Below are 20,275 nucleotides of genomic sequence, written 5' to 3' on the forward strand. Positions count from 1 at the left end.
CTATTGCCACACCTTAACAATCAATATCAGCCCATACAGCCTGAATCATGACTGTCATGTATTCAGGCGTTATTTGTATTCAAACTTTACCGTGTTTTTCACATACATCCTCCGTGACATGAAGCGTCAGCCCAAACTTACTGGACACTGTTCAGGAATTGTGTGAGTAAGATAATTTGACAGTAATATTAACAGCAATATTTTTGAAGTAGGGTAAAATATCATCAGAAATTCAAAAATAATCTATAGTCATCTGCAAATGGAATCAACTTTATTAGCCGGCAACCATCTGGTCCCCAGTCCCAAGACTTGGTGGACTGGGCTACTGCCATCCCAGATATATAAGGGCGGTGTAAGTATCTTCTTCTTTCGGCTTTTCCCTTCAGGGGTCGCCACAGTGAATAAGTTGCCTTCATCTGCCTTCTGCATCCTCTTCTCTCACACCAACTACCTTCATGTCCTCTTTCACTACATCCATAAACCTCCTCTTTGGTCTTCCTCTAGGCCTCCTGCCTGGCAGTTCAAAACTCAGCATTCATCTACCAATATATTCACTATCTCTCCTCTGGTCATGTCCAAACCATCTCAGTCTGGCCTCTCTGACTTTATCTCCAAAACCTCTAACATGTGCTGATGTACTCATTCCTGATCACAGCTAATGATCTCCCTGATCATTAGCTGTGATCTGTGCTGTCAGGAAGCACCTCCTGACCGCACAGAGCTTGTCTTAACTTTGTCCTAAAAGTCATGCAACGCTGTTCCTTTTTCAGCTCTGCCTTTGCCCTCTTTATCTTCCCCACCACCAGAGTCATCCTACACGCCACCATTCAATGCTGTCTGGCTACACTGTCGCCTACCACAACTTTGCAGTCACTGATCTCCTTCGGATTACACCGTCTACACAAGATGTAGTCTACCTGTGTGTTCCTACTTCTACTCTTATAGGTCACCCTATGTTCCTGACTCTTCTGGAAGAAAGTATTCACTATAGCCATTTCCATCCATTTTGTAGAGTCAACCACCATCTGTCCTTATGCATTTCTCTCCTGGATACCAAACCTGCCAATCACCTCCACATCACCCCTATTCCTGCACCAACATGTCCACTGAAGTCTGCACCAATGACAACTCCCCAACTTCTAGGTATGCTCTGCATCACTTCATCAAAGTCCAACCAGAATTTTTCCTTCTCCTCCAGCTCACATCCTACCTGTGGAGCATACCCACTAACAACATTGAACATCACACCTTCTATTTCTAGCTTCAGACTCATCACTCTATCCGACACTATTTTTACATCCAGGACATTCCTAACAAACTCCTCCTTCAAGATAACTCCTACTCCATTTCTCTTCCTATCTATACCATGATAGAACAACTTGAACCCTGCTCCTAAACTTCTAGCCTTGCTACCTTTCCACCTGGTCTCCTGGACACACAGTATGTCTACCTTCCTCCTCTATCATGTCAACCAACTCTCTACCTTTTCCTGTCATAGTTCCAACATTCAACCTCCCTACTCTCAGTCCTATTCTCTTGGCGTTCCTCTTCTCTCTTCCTCCGAACACACTTTCCTCCTCTCCTTCTTCGACCAACAGTAGTCCAATTTCCACCGGCACCCTGTAGGTGAACAGCACTAATGGCGGTCGTTGTTAACCCGGGCCTCAACCGATCCGGTATGGAAGTCATAGATTTGATTCGCATGTTTGTTTGGTAAAAGTTTTACATCGGATGCCCTTCCTGACACAACCCTCTGTATTTATCCGGGCTTGGGACCGACACAATAATACACTGGCATGTACCCTCTTGCGGTTACATTAGAGTGGTTTATGTTTGATGGATTTAAACATTATATGCAATATTATTTATAATTTGTGGCTTTTGATGGACTAAAATGTTACCATCGTGTGGAAAATATCAATTGCAAAATTCAGTAAAATGGAAATTTGTATAAATAAGCATATTATTATTATGAAATCAAAAATTAAGATAAAGAAATAAAGTTATCTTTCATTTGCACAGAATAGAAACTAATCCTGAAGAATAAAATCTGCTTTATGTTATCTTTAGTCCTACCGGCTCATTTAACTCAAATGCGGTAATGTTTTGTGCAAATATTTACACACACACACACACACACACACACACACACACACACACACACACACACACACACACACACACACACACACACACGCACACACACACACACACACACACACACACGCACACACACACACACAAAACAAACATTTCAGCAAATGTGTGCAAAACACAGTCAAAGTAGGATCATGGTGTCAAGTTCTGGAGTGAGTTTGTAACTAAACCACAGCAAATTAAACACCTTAACCTTCTTTTTTGTGTTTTGTAGGGAACAGCTCCTGTATACTGCTACACAGCCTTACTTACAAGCACTTTTTGTGAAAACAAAAACTGCACACACTCTCACATGCACCACATCTGCCGGCAAAGTGATACCCAGTAACATGGTAAGAAAGCGCCCACCTTGAGACAGTGATCTAACCGTAATTGGTCAGTTGTTGTTGATGCGTGTTTAGATACAGGGATTAATTGTGGTAAATCCCTGTCAAGGCTTTGCCGGCTGACAGAATTTGCTGAACATAACCTGAGTCCTTGATAATGGATAATGGATCCACTATAAGGCTTCTTCAGTTGTGAAGTTCTTAACTGGATGAGAGGTGAAAACATCTTCAAGGAACTTCCTACAAGCCAAGTTAATTTGAGTTAATGCCTTTGGATATGTATGTAGTAAGTGCAGTTTCAATAACCTTTGAAACAGTAGGTGTTTTAAATGTAAAAGGTCTCCATAGATATCAGGAAAAATATCAGTGAAAAAATCAGAAGAAACCTTGCCTTACCTTTCCCTGGGAGGGCCAGCACTGTTCGACTTCTGCTCTGCCGGCCTTCTGCACTCTTGGTGGCACAGCTGTGTGAACAGGTTGACCAGGAAGACCAAGAGCCGACCACACAGTCTGCTGAACAGGCCACCTCACATGCTACTTCTGTGGGGGGTGGATTGCCTTCACAGAACACTGCAGGCACATCTTTTCCTAAAAAATGGCAATTTAAAATACAAAAATTGAAACTAAGACATCAACTGTTGGGTTTAAAAAGTCGCAAACTAGCTGCTGATCATACAGCAACCGGATATTTATGCTCATAGTCTTTACACTACATGGTTCAACTGACCCAATTTTTTTCCCCATGTGGCAGGGATCTAATATGAATTATAAATATGTAAGCAGGAAAGAAGCATGTGAAATCTCAGATCAGAATCAGGCATCTTTCAGATGTGGAATAAATCAGATATGAATCAGATCTGTGTGTTTACGTCTGTTGCTTTATTTGACAGATTGGCTTTTCTCTGTCAATGCAAGTCGTGCATCTTGTAAAATGTATGTGTAATGGCTGCAGTAAGCGCTGTCCTCTCTTTCCTCTGCCTTAAAATGCAGACAAAATTTGCACACCTCTAAGAATGTTTTGGAGAATAGCTTTGATCATTACCCGTTTGTCACACTTGTCTGTGTCCACTTCAACCAACGCTGCCTTTGCTTCTTTTTCAACCACAACATTTTTGGTTCAAACACATGTATACGCTTGAGGAATGGGATACAAGCGACAAATCTGAACTGGATATTCAGACTTGTAGTATAATCACAACATTACACAACCTTTGGGGCTACATGCAAATCCGACCCTGCAGAAAAAAATGCCTGAAATTGCAAGTGTATTTAAAAATACAGAGGAAGTCTAAAAGTACAATAGGAATAGCTATAATAACAATTAAACTATGCATCTGGTTTGATAGATTAAAAACATACAGTCCATTTGAAAACGCTTTTTATTCCAATCACATTGGAAGAAAGACTACAAGTAGTTCTGTCTTTTCCTTCAAGGATGGACAGAGATGAGAGCAACATGACCCTGTTGAGGTGTCCTCATGGACACGCTGTACATCACAACTGGATCTTAATATTTGTGCATGTTAATGTCATGTGCAAACGGAGGTTGAATCTAGGTGCATTCTGAATATGGACACATATCCTAAGGAGACGTTTAAAAGAACAGTGATCATGTTTTTGTCATTATTTTTACATTAAAAAAACAAACAAAGCATTTAATTTATGTATTCTCAAAGTTGGATAAATGCAAATGTTTTTGATCCTTTGGGGAAGCAAAGTTTCTCAATAAAATATTCACTCTGAATTTTTGCAGGCGTCCTTCTTAATTGTCCTTCCTTGGAAATTCTGTCCAACACAAAGAGAATTTCATTTTGTCTAAGCAAAATTATTATGTCGTCCCATTGGTATTCTGGACTCGTTTTAAAATCTCTCAGCTGTCGTCTTGCGGTTAAGTTATGAAATATTCATCACAGCTCTCAGTTAACTTTTCTTTCAGAATAGAATCTGTTCTTTTTACTGTACTTATTACAATGACTCTTTAACTGTGTAATTAAACAATACATGCATACAAACACATTGTCCCATGAATATTAATAACTGAATAATACCCTCTTTAATTTTATGTTGGAGTTAATAGAGGACCATTTTTTTTCTGTGTCTCTTTGTCCAAGCAACAGTTAACAGGGATGCCACACTCATTCCCAAACTGCCAGCAGCAGTGAAAGCGTTGTTTTTTGTTTGTTTTTTTTGATATATATGTTCACACACAATATCATTAAGTTGCTGGAAGTCGACATCATTCACTCTCTCATGGAATATGGCTGTACACTAACAACTCCAGGGCAGAGTTGCCATCAATTTGTCTTTTTGTTTTCTTTTCAAGCAAATATCCTCCATGCAGAGGAGGAGGGTGGGGAGAGCAAATGTAGCCATCGCCTCATCAGACAGATGTGAAAGACTCCCTTGGGAAGTTTGAAAATCTTCAGTCCATAAAATGAACGCATCAGGGATCTCCAACCATCAATGCGTATGCAGCAGCGTGGCAGAAGAGAGCAGCTCAGCTTCTTGAATAGTAATGGATACAGCAGGCAACTGTATGGCGCTACAGCTTAAGATGAAAAGACAACCGTCCTCAAGCATTTTGTGCAACTAATACATTTCCCTGCTCAGTATTGAAATCACTCCTGCCACATAAGACATGTGAATTATATATTACATGGTTTAGGATGAGAGTATGGCGCAGTTATTTTTCTTTTAAGTTAATTACCTCTGGGAAACAAGGAATAGGTGTTTTAATTATTCATTTCCACGGTTGAATTTTTCATTCAAATTAATTACTTTGTTTGAAGAAGCCTTTGTTGTCCACCAAAATCTATGTGTTTCTGATGCTGGTCTTTGTCATGTGATTCAATGCTACTATAGTTCCCTGGAGGTCTCAGCATTTTTATACAATGTCTTTTTATTTTATTTTTTGGTTGAGAAGAAACATTTATGAGCTCTACCTGGTGTGGTTTGCGAGAGCCCTAATGTGAGCATCCTTGTTGGTGTTAATGTTGTTAATGTAATGTTTTTGTACTGTTTATTGTATAATTAATTTCCATATTTTGCTTTGTTTTGTGTGTGTGTGTGTGTGTGTGTGTGTGTGTGTGTGTGTGTGTGTGTGTGTGTGTGTGTGTGTGTGTGTGTGTGTGTGTGTGTGTGTGTGTGTGTGTGTGTGTGTGTGTAGGAAATGCTAATATTTCACATAATTGTTTTGAACCGGTGGGGTATCCGTGTGTGGTGAGAAATACATTGTCTTTGTTTGTTGTGTTTCCCTCTCAAGTAAACATGCTTCAGGCATCTGTACTACAATAAATGTGCATAAAAGAAAATGTTATGCACCACATTTTCTGTGAGGCGACCTATGTGACCTCACAGAAGATTGACTGACACTGATATATTTATATAGCTACTGTGTAAATGCTGGAGATAAAAGGCCAATATTGTCCTTGTAATGTAAATCTGGACATTAAAATATAGCAAGATGAAGCTTAAAAACTTTAAATCAATATTATAAATTTGGTATATCTGTAGATAGGGCTGCACAGGGGCGCAGTGGGTAGCGCTGTCACCGCACAACAAGGCAGGTACGGGTTCGAGACCCGCCTTGTGGCCTCTGTGCAGAGTTTGTATGTTCTCCTCGTGTCTGTGTGGGTTCTCTCTGGGTTCTCCAGCTTCCTCCAGCCTCCAAAAAAATGCACTGCACGTTAATTGGCCATTTAAATTGCCCTCAGTAGTGAGTGTGTGTGTGAGTGTTTGTATGTCTCTGTGAAGCTCCGTGGAGCACTGGCGTCGCGCCCGGAGTTTGCCCCTGCCTCACGCCCAATGCCAGCTGGGATAGGCACCAGCTCCCAGATGGATGAATGAATGAATGAATGAATGAATGAATGAATGAATGAGTGAATGAATGAATGAATGAATAAATGAATGAATGAAGTTAAGGGTAAATACAGTAATTAACAAATCAACTCATCACTTTTTAATAGGTTTGTCACCCCCCCAAGCTTCTAAAGTGGTTTGACCCAATGCACAGCAACTACCACTGCCCCTGTCTTTGGACCAAAATGACAGCAAGGAAATGAAAAGATGAGTAACATCAAGCGTTAAAGCTGTGTCACTGCTTGCAGTTCTGATAATATAACATACAAACACAAAAAAGTGTTGTAATTGTGTTTGTCGATCAAAGAGATCAGTTTTAGAAATAATTATTTTTTTCCTGTGGAGTTCATTTTAAATCTGATAAATTCTATTCTTTCTTTATTACAATGGACCCTCTTGTGAGTCTGAAATAGGATTAAATATAACTGAAAGACTGCTAGGAGCACAGGGTTTTTTAATTGCATAAATAGCATAGGTCGTGTAGGAAGTGAAGCTTAATTATTTTCCAGTTTTCACAACAGTATAGAAATCACTCATATTCCAACAGCTGTTCTGCTAAAAATCACAATGAATATTTTACCTGAAAAAACCAAGAAAATACTTGAACCGTTTTACCAGTTTGTATATTCTACTTTGCAAAAAGATGCCATGATGACATGATAGTCACATATGTGCGTGTGTGTATGTATGAGACAGGATGATGGCATCTCTGCAAATAGATGGCTGCCCTGGGGGTCCTCTTGCATTATTAAAAAAGGGTTCTGTTGTTGAGGCTTTTACTCAGACATAATATCCCAGCCTTCTGCACACAATTTCAACATTTTTTTCCTCTTCTCTTTGCCCACTCCCCAATTTATATGCTTCATTGGTATTATTCAGATAGATAAAACTTAAGAGTGAGTAAAACTTAGATTTTCAGGCAGCATTTAAGACAAATCTAGTAAGAAAACACAACAATATTAGAGAATATGACTGTGAATACTAAAAATGGGTTCAGGCAAACCAACCTGGATCAATAAATAATCTCTCGATGTGTCAAATCATTAATGTAGCCGCAAGAGGATACAAGCCAGTGTCTTATTGTGTCCCAAGCCCGGATAAATACAGAGGGTTGTGTCAGGAAGGGCATCCAACGTAAAACTTTTGCCAAATCAAACATGCAAATCAAATCTATGTCTTCCATACCGGATCGGTTGAGGCCCGGGTTAACAAAGACTGCCATTAGTGCTGTTCACCTACAGGGTGAGGGGCGGCACGGTGGCGCAGTGGTTAGCATTGCAGCCTCACAACACGAAGGACCCGGGTTCGAGTCCCGCTCTGTGCGGAGCTCGCATGCTCTCCCCGTGTCTGCGGGGAGAGCATGCGAACCTCCAAAAGCATGCGCTTAGGTTGATTGACAGTTCCAAATTGCCCGTAGGAATGAATGAATGAGTGTGTGTGCATGGTTTTATGCCTTTGTGTGTGGGTCTGTGGTGCACTGGCATCATGCCCGGAGTGTCCCCCGCCTCACGCCGAGATAGGCTCCGGCTCCCTGTGACCCGATACAGCGGTGGCACTCTGAAGATGACATGACCTACAGGGTGCCGGTGGAAATTGGACTACTCTTGGTCGAAGAAGGAGAGGAGGAAAGTGTGCCCATAGGAAGAGAGAGAAGAGGAACGTCAAGAGTATAGGGCTGAGAGTAGGAACGTTGAATGTTGGAACTATGACAGGAAAAGGTAGAGAGTTTGACATGATGCGGAGAAGGAAGGTAGACATACTGTGTGTCCAGGAGACCAGGTGGAAAGGTAGCAAGGCTAGAAGTATAGGAGCAGGGTTCAAGTTGTTCTATCATGGTGTAGATAGGAAAAGAGATGGAGTAGGACTTATCTTGAAAGAGTGTGTTGGGAATGTCCTGGAGGTAAAAAGAGTGTCAGATAGAGTGATGAGTCTGAAGCTAGAAATAGAAGGTGTAATGTTCATTGTTGTTCATGGGTATGCTCCACAGGTAGGATGTGAGCTGGAGTTGAAAGAAAAATTCTGGTTGGACTTTGATGAAGTGATGCAGAGCAAACGTAGAAGTGAGAGAGTTGTCATTGGTGCAGACCCACCGTGTTGTCCGGCGACAGCGCTACCCACTGCGCCACCGTGCCGCCCACTCTTTCTTCTTTAGAGAATAATTACTATTTGGAAGAAGTGTTTAAATTTATTTATGTTAATAAATTCTTTTAATGGTAAAATTGGCAATATATCAGTTTGTAGATTCTCATTTATGTGGGTCCTGCTAATCCTTGAATGTTGAATCTGAAGTACTCAGTAACCCAGTTAGACCTTTAGGCAAAAACTGGTTGACTTGGAGTACAAAAAAACCAAACACATTATCAGCAATGTTGTATATGAGATCCAAGGGGAAATAAGGGAAACCAAGCAAGCATTCCACAAAGACACAGCCTAACACACTGGAGCCAGCTTTGCTGACCAGGACTCAGTAGCCCACCAACACACAAGGACACATGACAAGCTTTTCTGATGACAAGGACAAAATTTGGGACAGAGAGAAAAGATAGTTTGCAAGGAGAGTAACAGAGACATGTGTCAAACTATAATGGCCAACTCTAAATAGAGGTGGAGGTCTACAGCACCCAGTTTCAACAACATTCACACTTTCAAGTTAAGCTGATAATAATGCAAATGACATAATTCCCTATCATGCAAGCACTTGTGTCTTCAAAAAGTATGGGAGTCAATAATAACAGTGCATTTGACTCAACTGGACAAGCAAGATCCTAATGACTGTCTTTGTGTTAGGAACATGAGAGTTAAACTATCTGCACTCCCCCACGAGTCACTGAAGACTGAAGGAGCCTCTTGGATGGGAAGTGGAACGTGTTCAGACACGAGACCAAATGCTTCAGATCCATCCTTCATGGAATAACTGCATTTAGCAATATCAAGTAGCAAAATCTGAAATATTTAACTCATAACATAATTACAGTAGGAGATAAGATAAAATGAGATTATAAAAGTTAAGATAACCCTTTATCCATCCCACAGTGTGAAAATTTAATTCATCATAGCAGCAAAAACAAGTAAAACAAGTGTGTCACAAGCAACAATGGATTAAAAAGAAAACAGATTCAAAAGGCACAACTACGAAATGGAAAATAAATAAATAAATAAATAAATAAAGTGCTGTGACATTCAAATGCAACTCCCTGTGGTAGTGGACATATCAAACAGTCAGACAGTCTAATTAACAGAGGGCCAGAAATGTCAAATGGTTGCATAATGACTGTGTGATTAATGAACACCAGTGCTATCAGCCAATATTGCTCTCAATCATCACATATTAATAAGTAAAAAGTCATAAATAGTACATTAAAGTCAAAGTCTATTACATTTATTACAATGAAATGTCACTGATTTCTTTAGTATGTCTGGGTTGTTCTTAATCTGAAAAAAGAAAGGGGACCAAAAGAGCTCAGCACACAGCAACCAAACCCAAATTTGACCAGACAAACCCAAAACAAATAATGGTGAAAAAAGACAAAGAAAAAACACCTTCAGTGTGACAACATATGTGCAGCATTTGGGAATGCCAATGAAACTGGACACAACAGATTATGGAAATGCACTGCAAATACAGAGAACAACACCCTGTCTTGGGACACACTACCATTTGTTACTCATGCACATGAAGATGCTCAGTACTTACACCAAGTAAGTACCAAGTACTCTGGCGTGGGGAACAGAACGAACCACCCTGCTCAGCTTAGGGTTGTTTAAGTTTTTCCTTTGGTTAGAAGAGGCATGCCTCTTGGTCATAGTTGTGTTAGGCAATCAGACCAGACACTCATATGTAGAGCACACTTGTTCATCCCCAGGAAAATAAATATTGTTGAGCATAAGAGGGGGGTGGTGTACAACACTAAAATAAATGTATCATGGTCACTGAATACACAGAAACATTCTTCAACATATGTATTTGCTCCAAATGTTTTGCATTTTGTTTTCTTTTTTTCTATTTCAAATTTTTGAAGTTGTTTGAGATTGCTACCTATAATGTCTTTTTGCATTTGTTATCATAAGTTGCTGAGCTGTGATCTGACAGCTGCGATCACCGTCAGCAAAAAATTATTAATTAGGAGGAGAAAGGTAAATATAGTTAAAGTGTGTCCACACTGATACATCAGATTGATGTACTTGTGCTTTATGCACAAAGACTTGGGTAGGCAGATCACCCAGATGATGAAATGTTCTTAAACACTGAGTTTGTCAATTTCATTATGTATTCCATGCATAAGTGCTTTCAGAAATTACCTCAGGTATGCTTTAATCGATAAACTTGGTGCTTATGTCGTCGTAAGTGCTTTCTTATTGCGGGAACAGCAAAATAATTTTAACCCACTGTTAAATAATGAAGGAAAGTGCTTCCTCTTGATCTCAACAGGTATGGCACTGTCCTTACTCTTCAAGACTAGAGTGTAATTTTTGTTGTTGTTTCATTTTGTTATGCTGTAATTTGGGAAATAAATGTGTTTGTCAGGAAATAAACTGAATAAATCATTTAATTTTACTTTCTATTAGTCATTCATCCATTCATTCATTCATTTATTCATTTTCTAAACCTGTTTCTTCCACTGTCGCAGGATGCTGGAGTCTATCCCAGCCGACTAGGGCTGTGAGGTAGGGTACACTCCAGGTGTGATGCCAGTGCACCGCGGAGCCACATGCAGACAGACAAACACACACACAAACACTCACAATGGCAATTTGAGACCAGAAAATTCGCCTGAAAGGCTTTTTTGGAGGTGGGAGGAACCCACGCAGACATTGACAGAACATGCAAGGTCCGCACAGAGCAGGACTCAAACTGTGCTGTGGCAGAGCTACCCACGGCACCACAGTGCCACCTCATTTAGTAAGGTTTTCATTTTTTACATTACCAACAATCCAAACAAGATAAAGTCAACGATTTACATGGGAAAAACAAAACATAATGAAGTTTTGAGAGTGAGATGTATTTTACCCCATCATTTTAATATCTGTAAATAAGTTTTTATTCTTAAGTGAGGTCACTACACTTAAAATGAAAAAAAAAAAAAAGGGGACAGGGGCAGTAAAAGCATGGGGATGACATGGACAGCTTAAAAACACATGATCACTGCGTTCTACAGGTATAACTAGAGTGTGCATTCTTAATTTCCCTTCGGGGATTATAACAGTATATAAAATTAAAATAAATAAATAAATAAATAAATAAAATTAACAGATGTCCTCGAAATGCTCACCGGCAAATAAGACACAAGAATCACCACTTGGTGAAAATATTATTTCAGTATTAATGACTGCTGACAGTTTTTGCCAGAGGATTTGAGTTTCTTTGGAGTGAAACTGAATGAATAACTAAAGGACCAGGAGGATCCTTTTTTTGATATCCAGATTTAGTTGGCTAAACTAATAGTTGGTAACCATTATTGGTGATGTTAAATTGGTTTGAGTACCGTGTTCCTGGCTACATGATGCATGAATATAGACATGAAAAGAAACTACTTATGAGTTTGAGGTATTTTTTGTATTTATTCTGCATTCCAGATATAATGGAAGAAGATACAGTTTAAATGTATCACTACCAGGAAGAAAGAAAATAAACCAAAACGCATTACATACAGTATGTGCAGTTATTGTTTCATTCTATTAGGAAAAAGAAATGTATGTTATTGTTACTATGTAGTCTATGAAAAATATGTAGAAAATTTGCAGAATGTTCTTTGACTCTATGGAACCCATTCATTTTAAACTACGTAGGAAATTCTGAGTTCTGGTCTAGCTCGCTCTATAGAAATTCTCTGGTGTGACTTTGAAAAAAAAAAAGGTCTTTACACTGCAGGCTTTTTGTCTGCAGTCTCAACCTATCTTCTATTGAAAAGGTAGCATTTACACAGAAAATGAAGACTGGGCTGTTGTACAACTGAAACACTATTTAAAATACGAATGCTAGGCAACTAGCAGGCATTTTGGAAAGTTTTAAATAAGGGGATAGAAAATGTTATTAGCTTGAATTTGTTTATGTGCTAAATAATGCTTTTTAAATCATTGTATTTAGCATCTTAGATGCAGTTCACAAATTGTGATTGAAAAAAAATCTCAGCACTCCATTTTCTGGAAGAAAAATTTGATACATGTTGATGATCAACAAACCTGTCAGCCGAAGCCGGCTGGCCATAACTGACATTTAGCCAGCAATCAGTGAGAGTTGTGAGTGGGATATTTGTTTGCACTGTTGGATTATGGGATAATGGACAGCCAAATGTCTTTTAAGGAATTCTGCTAAATAAGTCTCAACTCCTTTCACAAACACTACTGTGAGAAGATACTACTATTATAAGGTGACATTTTGATGTGTTTTTCGATGAAACATCAAAGGAAACTCTAGCATGACTTCAGTCAGGACATTTCTTTGTATGCCGTTTATGTCTCATACCATCCTGTCATTCACACCTTTCATGAATACTCAATCTCAATTTCCTGCTGTCATTGTTGGGGGCTGTCAGTTGAGACACCGGCTGTTCTCATCAACCTGTTATAAAGATCCAATAGCACAGTGATAAAACTTTATTGTTGGTCTATCATTTTGCTGCTGTCTATTTCATTCACGTTGTTGTTATGTGCCCCCTCCACCTCTCAATAAACCAACTTCAGAGACTCACCAACATGTGCACCTTTATCATTCATCATCAGCCTGATCAGCATTAGCAGTCAGCAGCTGCCATCCTCACCAGTGTCTGGATCATAATTTCTCTGAAGGTTGTAAAGGCTCCAACAGACTAATTATCAAAAATCATTTGATTCTTATTGAACTTAACAAAAAATAAAAATTAAGACAGAATTTAAATGTAAACTTTAAATGCAAGTTTAATTTGTCAATCCAATTGTAATATTGCTTTATATTACAATTATTTTACTCGGTAATTAACATTTTCAAATACGTTTTGGACATAGTTGCTTCCTTTTGCTTGACATACAGTATAATGCCAGCCCCACAATGAGCTGCCATCTTGTCTGGGATGTACCCCACCTTTCGCTCATAGCCAAATCAGACAGGCTCCAGCAGACCCTTGAACCACAAAATAAATAATTGGCTGTAGAGCTTATTGCAGTTATTTTGTGTACCACACATTGGGTGGATGGATGGATGGATAGATGGATGGATGGATGGATGGATGGATGGATGGATGGATGGATGGATGGATGGATGGATGATGGATGGATGGATGAACATTGATTTAAATTGTTCCTACATATAGGAGACCAACATACAGACTTCATAGCACTTCCTGTATGAATGCAGTAACACCTGTTTAATTTACCCAAGACTTATTCATTACGATCGAAGGCAACTTACTGTTATTTAAAGATGAGTCCATCCAGACATGCTTCCTGTTTTTTACAATATCATATTTTTAACAGTTATCTCGTCTTTAGATGATTCACTCATTTTTATCTCTTGTCCTCCTCTCCAGTCAAATATTTTACAAGCCTTAGAAAAACCTAAAATTATTGGAACAATAACTGGAGGTATTAAAATGTCCAGCCTAAACATTTGTCTGGCAGCATCTCCACACCCTCTATCCACAGAGATGTAAAAAACCACGAGTTAATACTGGAAGCTCATCACAGGAATCACACCAATGCATTCCAGAGATGATGCAGATAACATTAGTGACAATTCACCTTCAGGCCTGGATTTAACTTAATCTGATTGAAGCACCTGTGAAATGGGAAAATTGAATTGAAATAGTCTATAACTGCTTCACACGTGCCTGACCACAGAGGGAACAGTGCCCCTTGCAGCTGACTTTCAGGCAAGAGGGTTACACCTCCAACAGGTCATCAGCTCATCGCATTTCATTACAGCTGAAATGTCCAGCTCACCATTTCACATGGGGGAGAACATGGGAAATTTACACAAAGGTCAGAAGTGAAATCAACACATTTCTTGAACTGAGCAGTGCTAACCCACCAGATACTTCCTGTTTGTAAATTATGAGATTCTGTTTTGCAAGTTCTGAAACACTTTAGGGTGGCATGGTCCCGCAGTGGGTAGCGCTGTCGTCGCACAGCAAGACGGTTCCCGGTTTGAGTCCTGGTCTGTGTGGAGTTTGAATGTTATACCCGTGTCTGTATGGGTTCTCTTCGGGTTCTCCGGCTTCCTACCACCTCCAAGAAACATGTTCAGGTGGATTGAGCTTTCCAAATTGTTCATAGGTGTGAGTGTGTGTGTGTTTCTACACGTGGCTCTGCGGTGCACTAGTGTCATGTCCAGAGTGTTCCTTGCCTCACACCCCCAGTCAACTGGGATACACCTGGCGACCCGCGACGGCAGAAGAAGATGAATGGGTTTGAAGATGAATGAATGAACAAAACACTTTAAAGACTCGTACATTAATTAAGAAAAATAACGCAACAAAGAACTTGTGCTAGAATGAAAGGAACCAATGTATGCATGTATAGTATATGTACAATATCCTAAAAGATTTAGATGATATATTGTTTTTGGTCTTTTTTGAATACTTGCCATATTATGGAGAATTCATAAATCATTGATTTTCTTCTCTCAAAACATCTTTTTCACAGATGAAAAAAAGCTCTAGACTGACTGATCTGAATTAATTCAGACTGGCCGGCATTAAATACTAGACACAGACAAAGACACACAAAACGTGTCTCTCATCTTTACTTGTAGCTACGAAGGACAAATTGGATGTGGTGAGTCTGAAAGTACAGACACACTGGCAATTAGTGTCTGCTTTCTCCAAGGTCTACAAAAATACAAATGCCGAGCATAATAGGAAAGTAACTAAATGCATATTCTGTTTTGAGAAAAACATGGTCACTGTAAAGGGAGATTATTGAGCTGTTTACATAAAAAGATGTATTAAAAACATGTTGCAACTTATACTTTTTATTTCATATTCTGTCCACCTAATTCTGTTCCCTTCTATGCACTGTTAAAGTCATTAAACAAAACATGCAAAAACGTTTTTATTTTATTAAAGTGAATAAAAACGTCTACTTAATGGACAACACTACTGTAATGTCCTTGACACAATCATTGCCTTTCTGCCAAACAGATCTTTTAATTAAATTAGTTATTTTTTGCTTTATCAGAAGAATTTCCAACACAAATTTCACATATCAATTCTAAGGCTTTATATCACCAGTTTGGCTTTGCCCAGTTCCACTTAAAAATATTCAGCACATTCCTTAAATGGAATAAGATGTCTTGTCGTGTTTTCATTTGCCTTTTCAGTCAAGTCCTATTACCTATGAAACTGTAACTTTCAGTGTTAAGTGCAGGGATGCACTCTAGTTATCTCTTCTGCGCAGGCTACAACAAGTATGTGGAAAAAATAGCTCCCTACTGGACTTTGCATTACAGAACAACTTGACACTGTTGTGAAAGAAATATGAGTCTGATATGCCAATTAAGAGAGGAATAGTGAACAACTTGTCAAAATTTGCAGACAATAAATCTTCCATGGATAATTTCATGAGACTTTTCGTCAAACTCAGCAGAGCTCAAATTCTTAGTTGTCCTGTCAACAGTGATTCTCTTGCTTGTTATTATATTTGGACCCGCCACTATCTCCCTGATAAAAATACACATGATTTATTGTGATCGAATAATAAGGCACAGGCAAAGTATGCAATTATGTTTAAAATCTATGCAGATGAGCAATTAATTCCTGAAAGGAAGCTGTGATTCTTGATTTTAATCAGGCCAATGTTTTCTGTGCGCATAAACTCCATGATGGACCCTCATGAATAACGCATGCTTTGTTAACTCTAATATTCTGATCGCCCAATGTGACGAAATGGCTCATCACAGACTTCACATTATACCTGATGGTTCACGTGTCACAATATTATTGATAGCATTTCATGTTTGAACCACAGCATTGATGCCTCTTCCATGACCTCAATGACTTTTTTTTATAGCCACATACTGATTGAGTTGGATTGATTTGAAATCATGAAGACAATAATTATACTGAATGGTCGCAGATACAGTAAAATCAGAACAGATTTACAATGCTAAGCTTCTTTTCTTGATTGTGATTTGTTAAAAAATTTCACATTATTTGATGGATATTTTGCCACACAACTTCACTCATCATTTTGCTGAGCAACAGATGCATGTTTGAAGCCACAGCAAAGAGTTATCTGTCCTACAATAATAAGAACAAATGTCACAAGAAAAGATTATCTTGATGTAACTCAGGGGAAGTTCCTAAATGTTCCAAAAATATTGTCGTGAAGACATTTTGAATGGAAGAATACCTTAATCCCCTTGTGTTGAGTTGATGTATTAAACTCCATGAAGCAAACTGATTGTTTGTGAAGCAAGTTGAGAATATTACCTTCAGCATTGACACAGTTTGCATGCTGGACTGCAGTTCCAGGACCACACAGGCCATTAGTGGGGATACATTGTTCTCCTTGTTGGACTTGCCACGTGTAGCATGCAGGATCTTCACAAGAGACAAACTCTACCACATGAGGGCAGATGTCCTGAGGACTGCTGGACTCCCACAACACTTCTCTCCTCCGGTGTCTGAAACCTAACACAGAAAGGTTATTGCAATATTTTTTTGTTTAGTCCAAGTCATCATTACTATGTTCAGATGTGGATTTCACTAGTTATTTTCTTTGTAGGCCATCAGTTTGATCTTACATCAACTGCACTTTTTGTCAAAAGCAGCACCTTCCAACAAAACCTGACATCTCATTGATAATCATGAGAGGGTCACAGTAACAGACATGGGTTTGAAAGAAGCTGGGAAACTCTCTGCTTGGTCTATCATTATGGCATCTTTACAACAAAAAGATCTGTATCACTTTGCTGAAATTCTCTACAAAAACTTTACGAACACTTTAGGAACTAGAATTTGCTAGAATTCAATTCATGCTTCATGAAAGCATGAAGTGAATTAAAGGTTCTGTTATTCATGAGGTAGCAGTGAATGAAATTATTTGTAATGGAGGGATTAGGAGAGTAACATTTATTTATTAGATTCAGCTTTGACAACAGGAGCTGCAAAAATACGATCAAACACTCTGCTCTCCACAAGGAAAGTATTAAGTATGGGATTATAAATCAATGGACTGTTCATTCAAAATATGTCAACATGCATTACGTTAAACCTATATAAAATGCAGTTTAATTTTTAGGACACCAAAAACAAACATCAGGTCGTGCTGACTTGTGACCCTCTCATTTGATTTACTTTAAATAGCCATGGATTCAAGAAATTGACCAATACCTGTTCTTTATCCACCACACTCGTGCAAACTTCATTACTCTTTCAAGTAGTACAACACTATGTAAACAATGCCAGGTATTTAAAAACAACAAATGTAACTGCTCTTTTTGAAAAATAATTACTATCTTGTTTTTGAATTCAAAACCAACACATTCAGTGAGTGTGAAAGACTTTCTGGAGCTATAAAGGACAAAGTAAGGGAAATAATGAGGCCTCTGACACGATCTATGAGGAGGTGAAAATCTGAGTGATTCAGGTGAAGTTACAATGGCAGCAGACTTGACACCTTACAATGACACCTGTCCAATTACCATATGTTATTTTTATCCTGCTGCTGCTGCATTTATACTTAGTTTTACTGATAATGGTCATTTGCTGTGTTTATAACAACATCCACCCATCCATCCATCTTCCTTTCACTGCTTTATCCGCTGTCACTGGTCACGGGGAGCTGGAGCCTATCCCAGCTGGCTTGGGGCATGAGGCGGGGGAAACTCCTGCTGAGATACCAGTGCACCGAGGAGCCACACAGAGACACATACAACCACGCACTCACACACTCATATCTACAGGTAATTTGGGATGGCCGATTCACCCGAAGTGCATGTTTTTGGAGGTGGGTGGAAGTCAGAGAACCCAGAGAAAACCCACACAGACACAGGGAGAACATTCAAACTCCGCAATGAGTGGGACGTGAACCCGGATCCGCCTTGCTGTGCGGCGACAGCGTTACCTACTGTGCCACCGTGCCGCCCTTTATAACAACAATAAAAAGGAAACAATGACAAAAGCTAACAAATTCACAACAGAAAACCAGTTAACACGATTACAAAGCAGAAAACACAATAAAGTTAAGTACATGCTATCTTCATTTATTGGACTGATGTAACCAAGATGGCGTAATCAAAAATGTTAACATGAATCATCCTCAATTTGTCAAAAGGTTGTTTAAAATCTTGTTGATTTAAAAAAACAAAACTTTTTTGCCTAAAAAAGAAGACGAAGGAAAATCTTTTATTAATCCCCTTGTGTAAATTCTTTTTTTCACACTCAATAGTCACACGTTGAACACACACACACAAGGGGCCTGTAACAGTATCCAAATAGTGAGAGGTGGAGCAGCAGGCAGCACCATGTTGTGCTTCAATAAGCAGTTTGCAAGCCTTGCTCAAGGGCACCTCGGCAGTGAACTGACACCCTTCTACTGCCAGTTCACACTCCAAAATTTTTGGTCCACACAGGACTTGAGCCTGTCACCCTCAGGTCCCCAGTCGAAGACCCAGTGTACTGAGCTACTGCAAAGACCAGAGCTTACCAAAAAGTGTGGAGTATGAACTGGTTGCTGGAGTGAACATATAAGAGTAGAAAAATAATTTCCCTAAGGGGATCACTATAGTACAAAAAAAAAAAATCTTTAACGCACATCTGCAGATGTGCAGAAGATTCTCAATATAATTGGTGATCATTAAAACTAAGAATAATTATTGAAGAAGCGAACAGTTGGTGAGATATGTGAATAATTACATTCTGTTGTGTTGTTTGACTCTGATCTGTGACCTTGAATTGACCTCCTGTAAAACAACCTATTAGCATTGTGTAATTTGTTTCTAAGCTCTACCACTTGTCTTGTACTTAACCTTTGTAAGACCCATCTATTCTAAACAAGAAGCATGAGCAATTGACCATACAGGCTATAGCATTCTCCATGAAATGTCTGGATTTTTGGATCCCTGGATTTCCTTATCACCTGCATTTCAATCACTAACAATTTAACTATATGCATACAACATGGTTTAATATAATTATTGTTAAATATACAGTTAGTCTAGTCGGTTTTTTTTGCTGATATGCTTGATCATGTAAAAAAAAAATATGAAAGATACAGGAGATATGGAAGGAGAATTCACATTCAACAACAACAAGAAGCAAGGCAGTCAGAGACTGCAACATCCCGCGGCACCACTGAATTCAACATTTTAGCCTGACCTACACATTTTTGTGGCTCTGCCTTCCTGAAAATATTGCTTTTTCTTTTGTGATTATATCTCATCAGGTTACAGACATATGTACTTAAAAAGGTATACGTCGTTCCTCGTTGTCAATTCTACGATAGTGCGACAAACTATTTATCATATAATTTACGGTACTATAAACTTTTATGAACCCTCGCCATCCTGACATTAAACCACCTTCTATCTGTATTACCATTTCCCGCACTTTTATTGACTGTTTAAAGCACTTTTGTGTCTCACAGAAGTCCGAGACTCACAGAGCATAGCTCACTTCCGGATGCTGTCAGCCAAAAGACTGCGTATATGGTATAACGTGACTGCCTTCCAAAAATCTGCAATGAGTGCAAAAGTTGAAATTTGACCTTGACCTAGTTTTTCAAGGCCAAGGTCATCATCTAATTTTCATCCCCTTTGCCGCTCGAGTAATGTGCTTTTTGTTTCATCTTTATATCTGCAACCGTCGTGAAGATATTGTGGTGGACGGACGGACGGACGGGAGGACAAACACACAAACACTGATAATTACAATACATCACCACTTCGTGGGATGTAAAAAACGCTTTGAATATTAAATATGTGTGTATATAAATTGCCCAATAACATGATTAATACAGTG

The 20,275-nt window shown here is 39.0% G+C and overlaps 1 protein-coding gene across 1 annotated transcript in view; it reads right to left on the bottom strand.

Annotated features, from left to right (window-relative positions):
* The window catches only part of thsd7ba (thrombospondin, type I, domain containing 7Ba), a 178,544-nt gene that overhangs the window by 63,164 nt on the left and 95,105 nt on the right, over positions 1-20,275 (bottom strand). Inside the window, exons 8-9 of the mRNA XM_068330228.1 lie at positions 16,745-16,945; positions 2,880-3,071 (exon numbers count right to left, since the gene is read on the bottom strand). Of these exons, the coding sequence (XP_068186329.1) occupies positions 2,880-3,071; positions 16,745-16,945 (393 nt within the window). The remainder of the gene's footprint in view (positions 1-2,879; positions 3,072-16,744; positions 16,946-20,275) is intronic.

This window comes from Antennarius striatus, chromosome 12 (assembly GCF_040054535.1).
Source record: "Antennarius striatus isolate MH-2024 chromosome 12, ASM4005453v1, whole genome shotgun sequence".
Classification (NCBI taxonomy): domain Eukaryota; kingdom Metazoa; phylum Chordata; class Actinopteri; order Lophiiformes; family Antennariidae; genus Antennarius; species Antennarius striatus.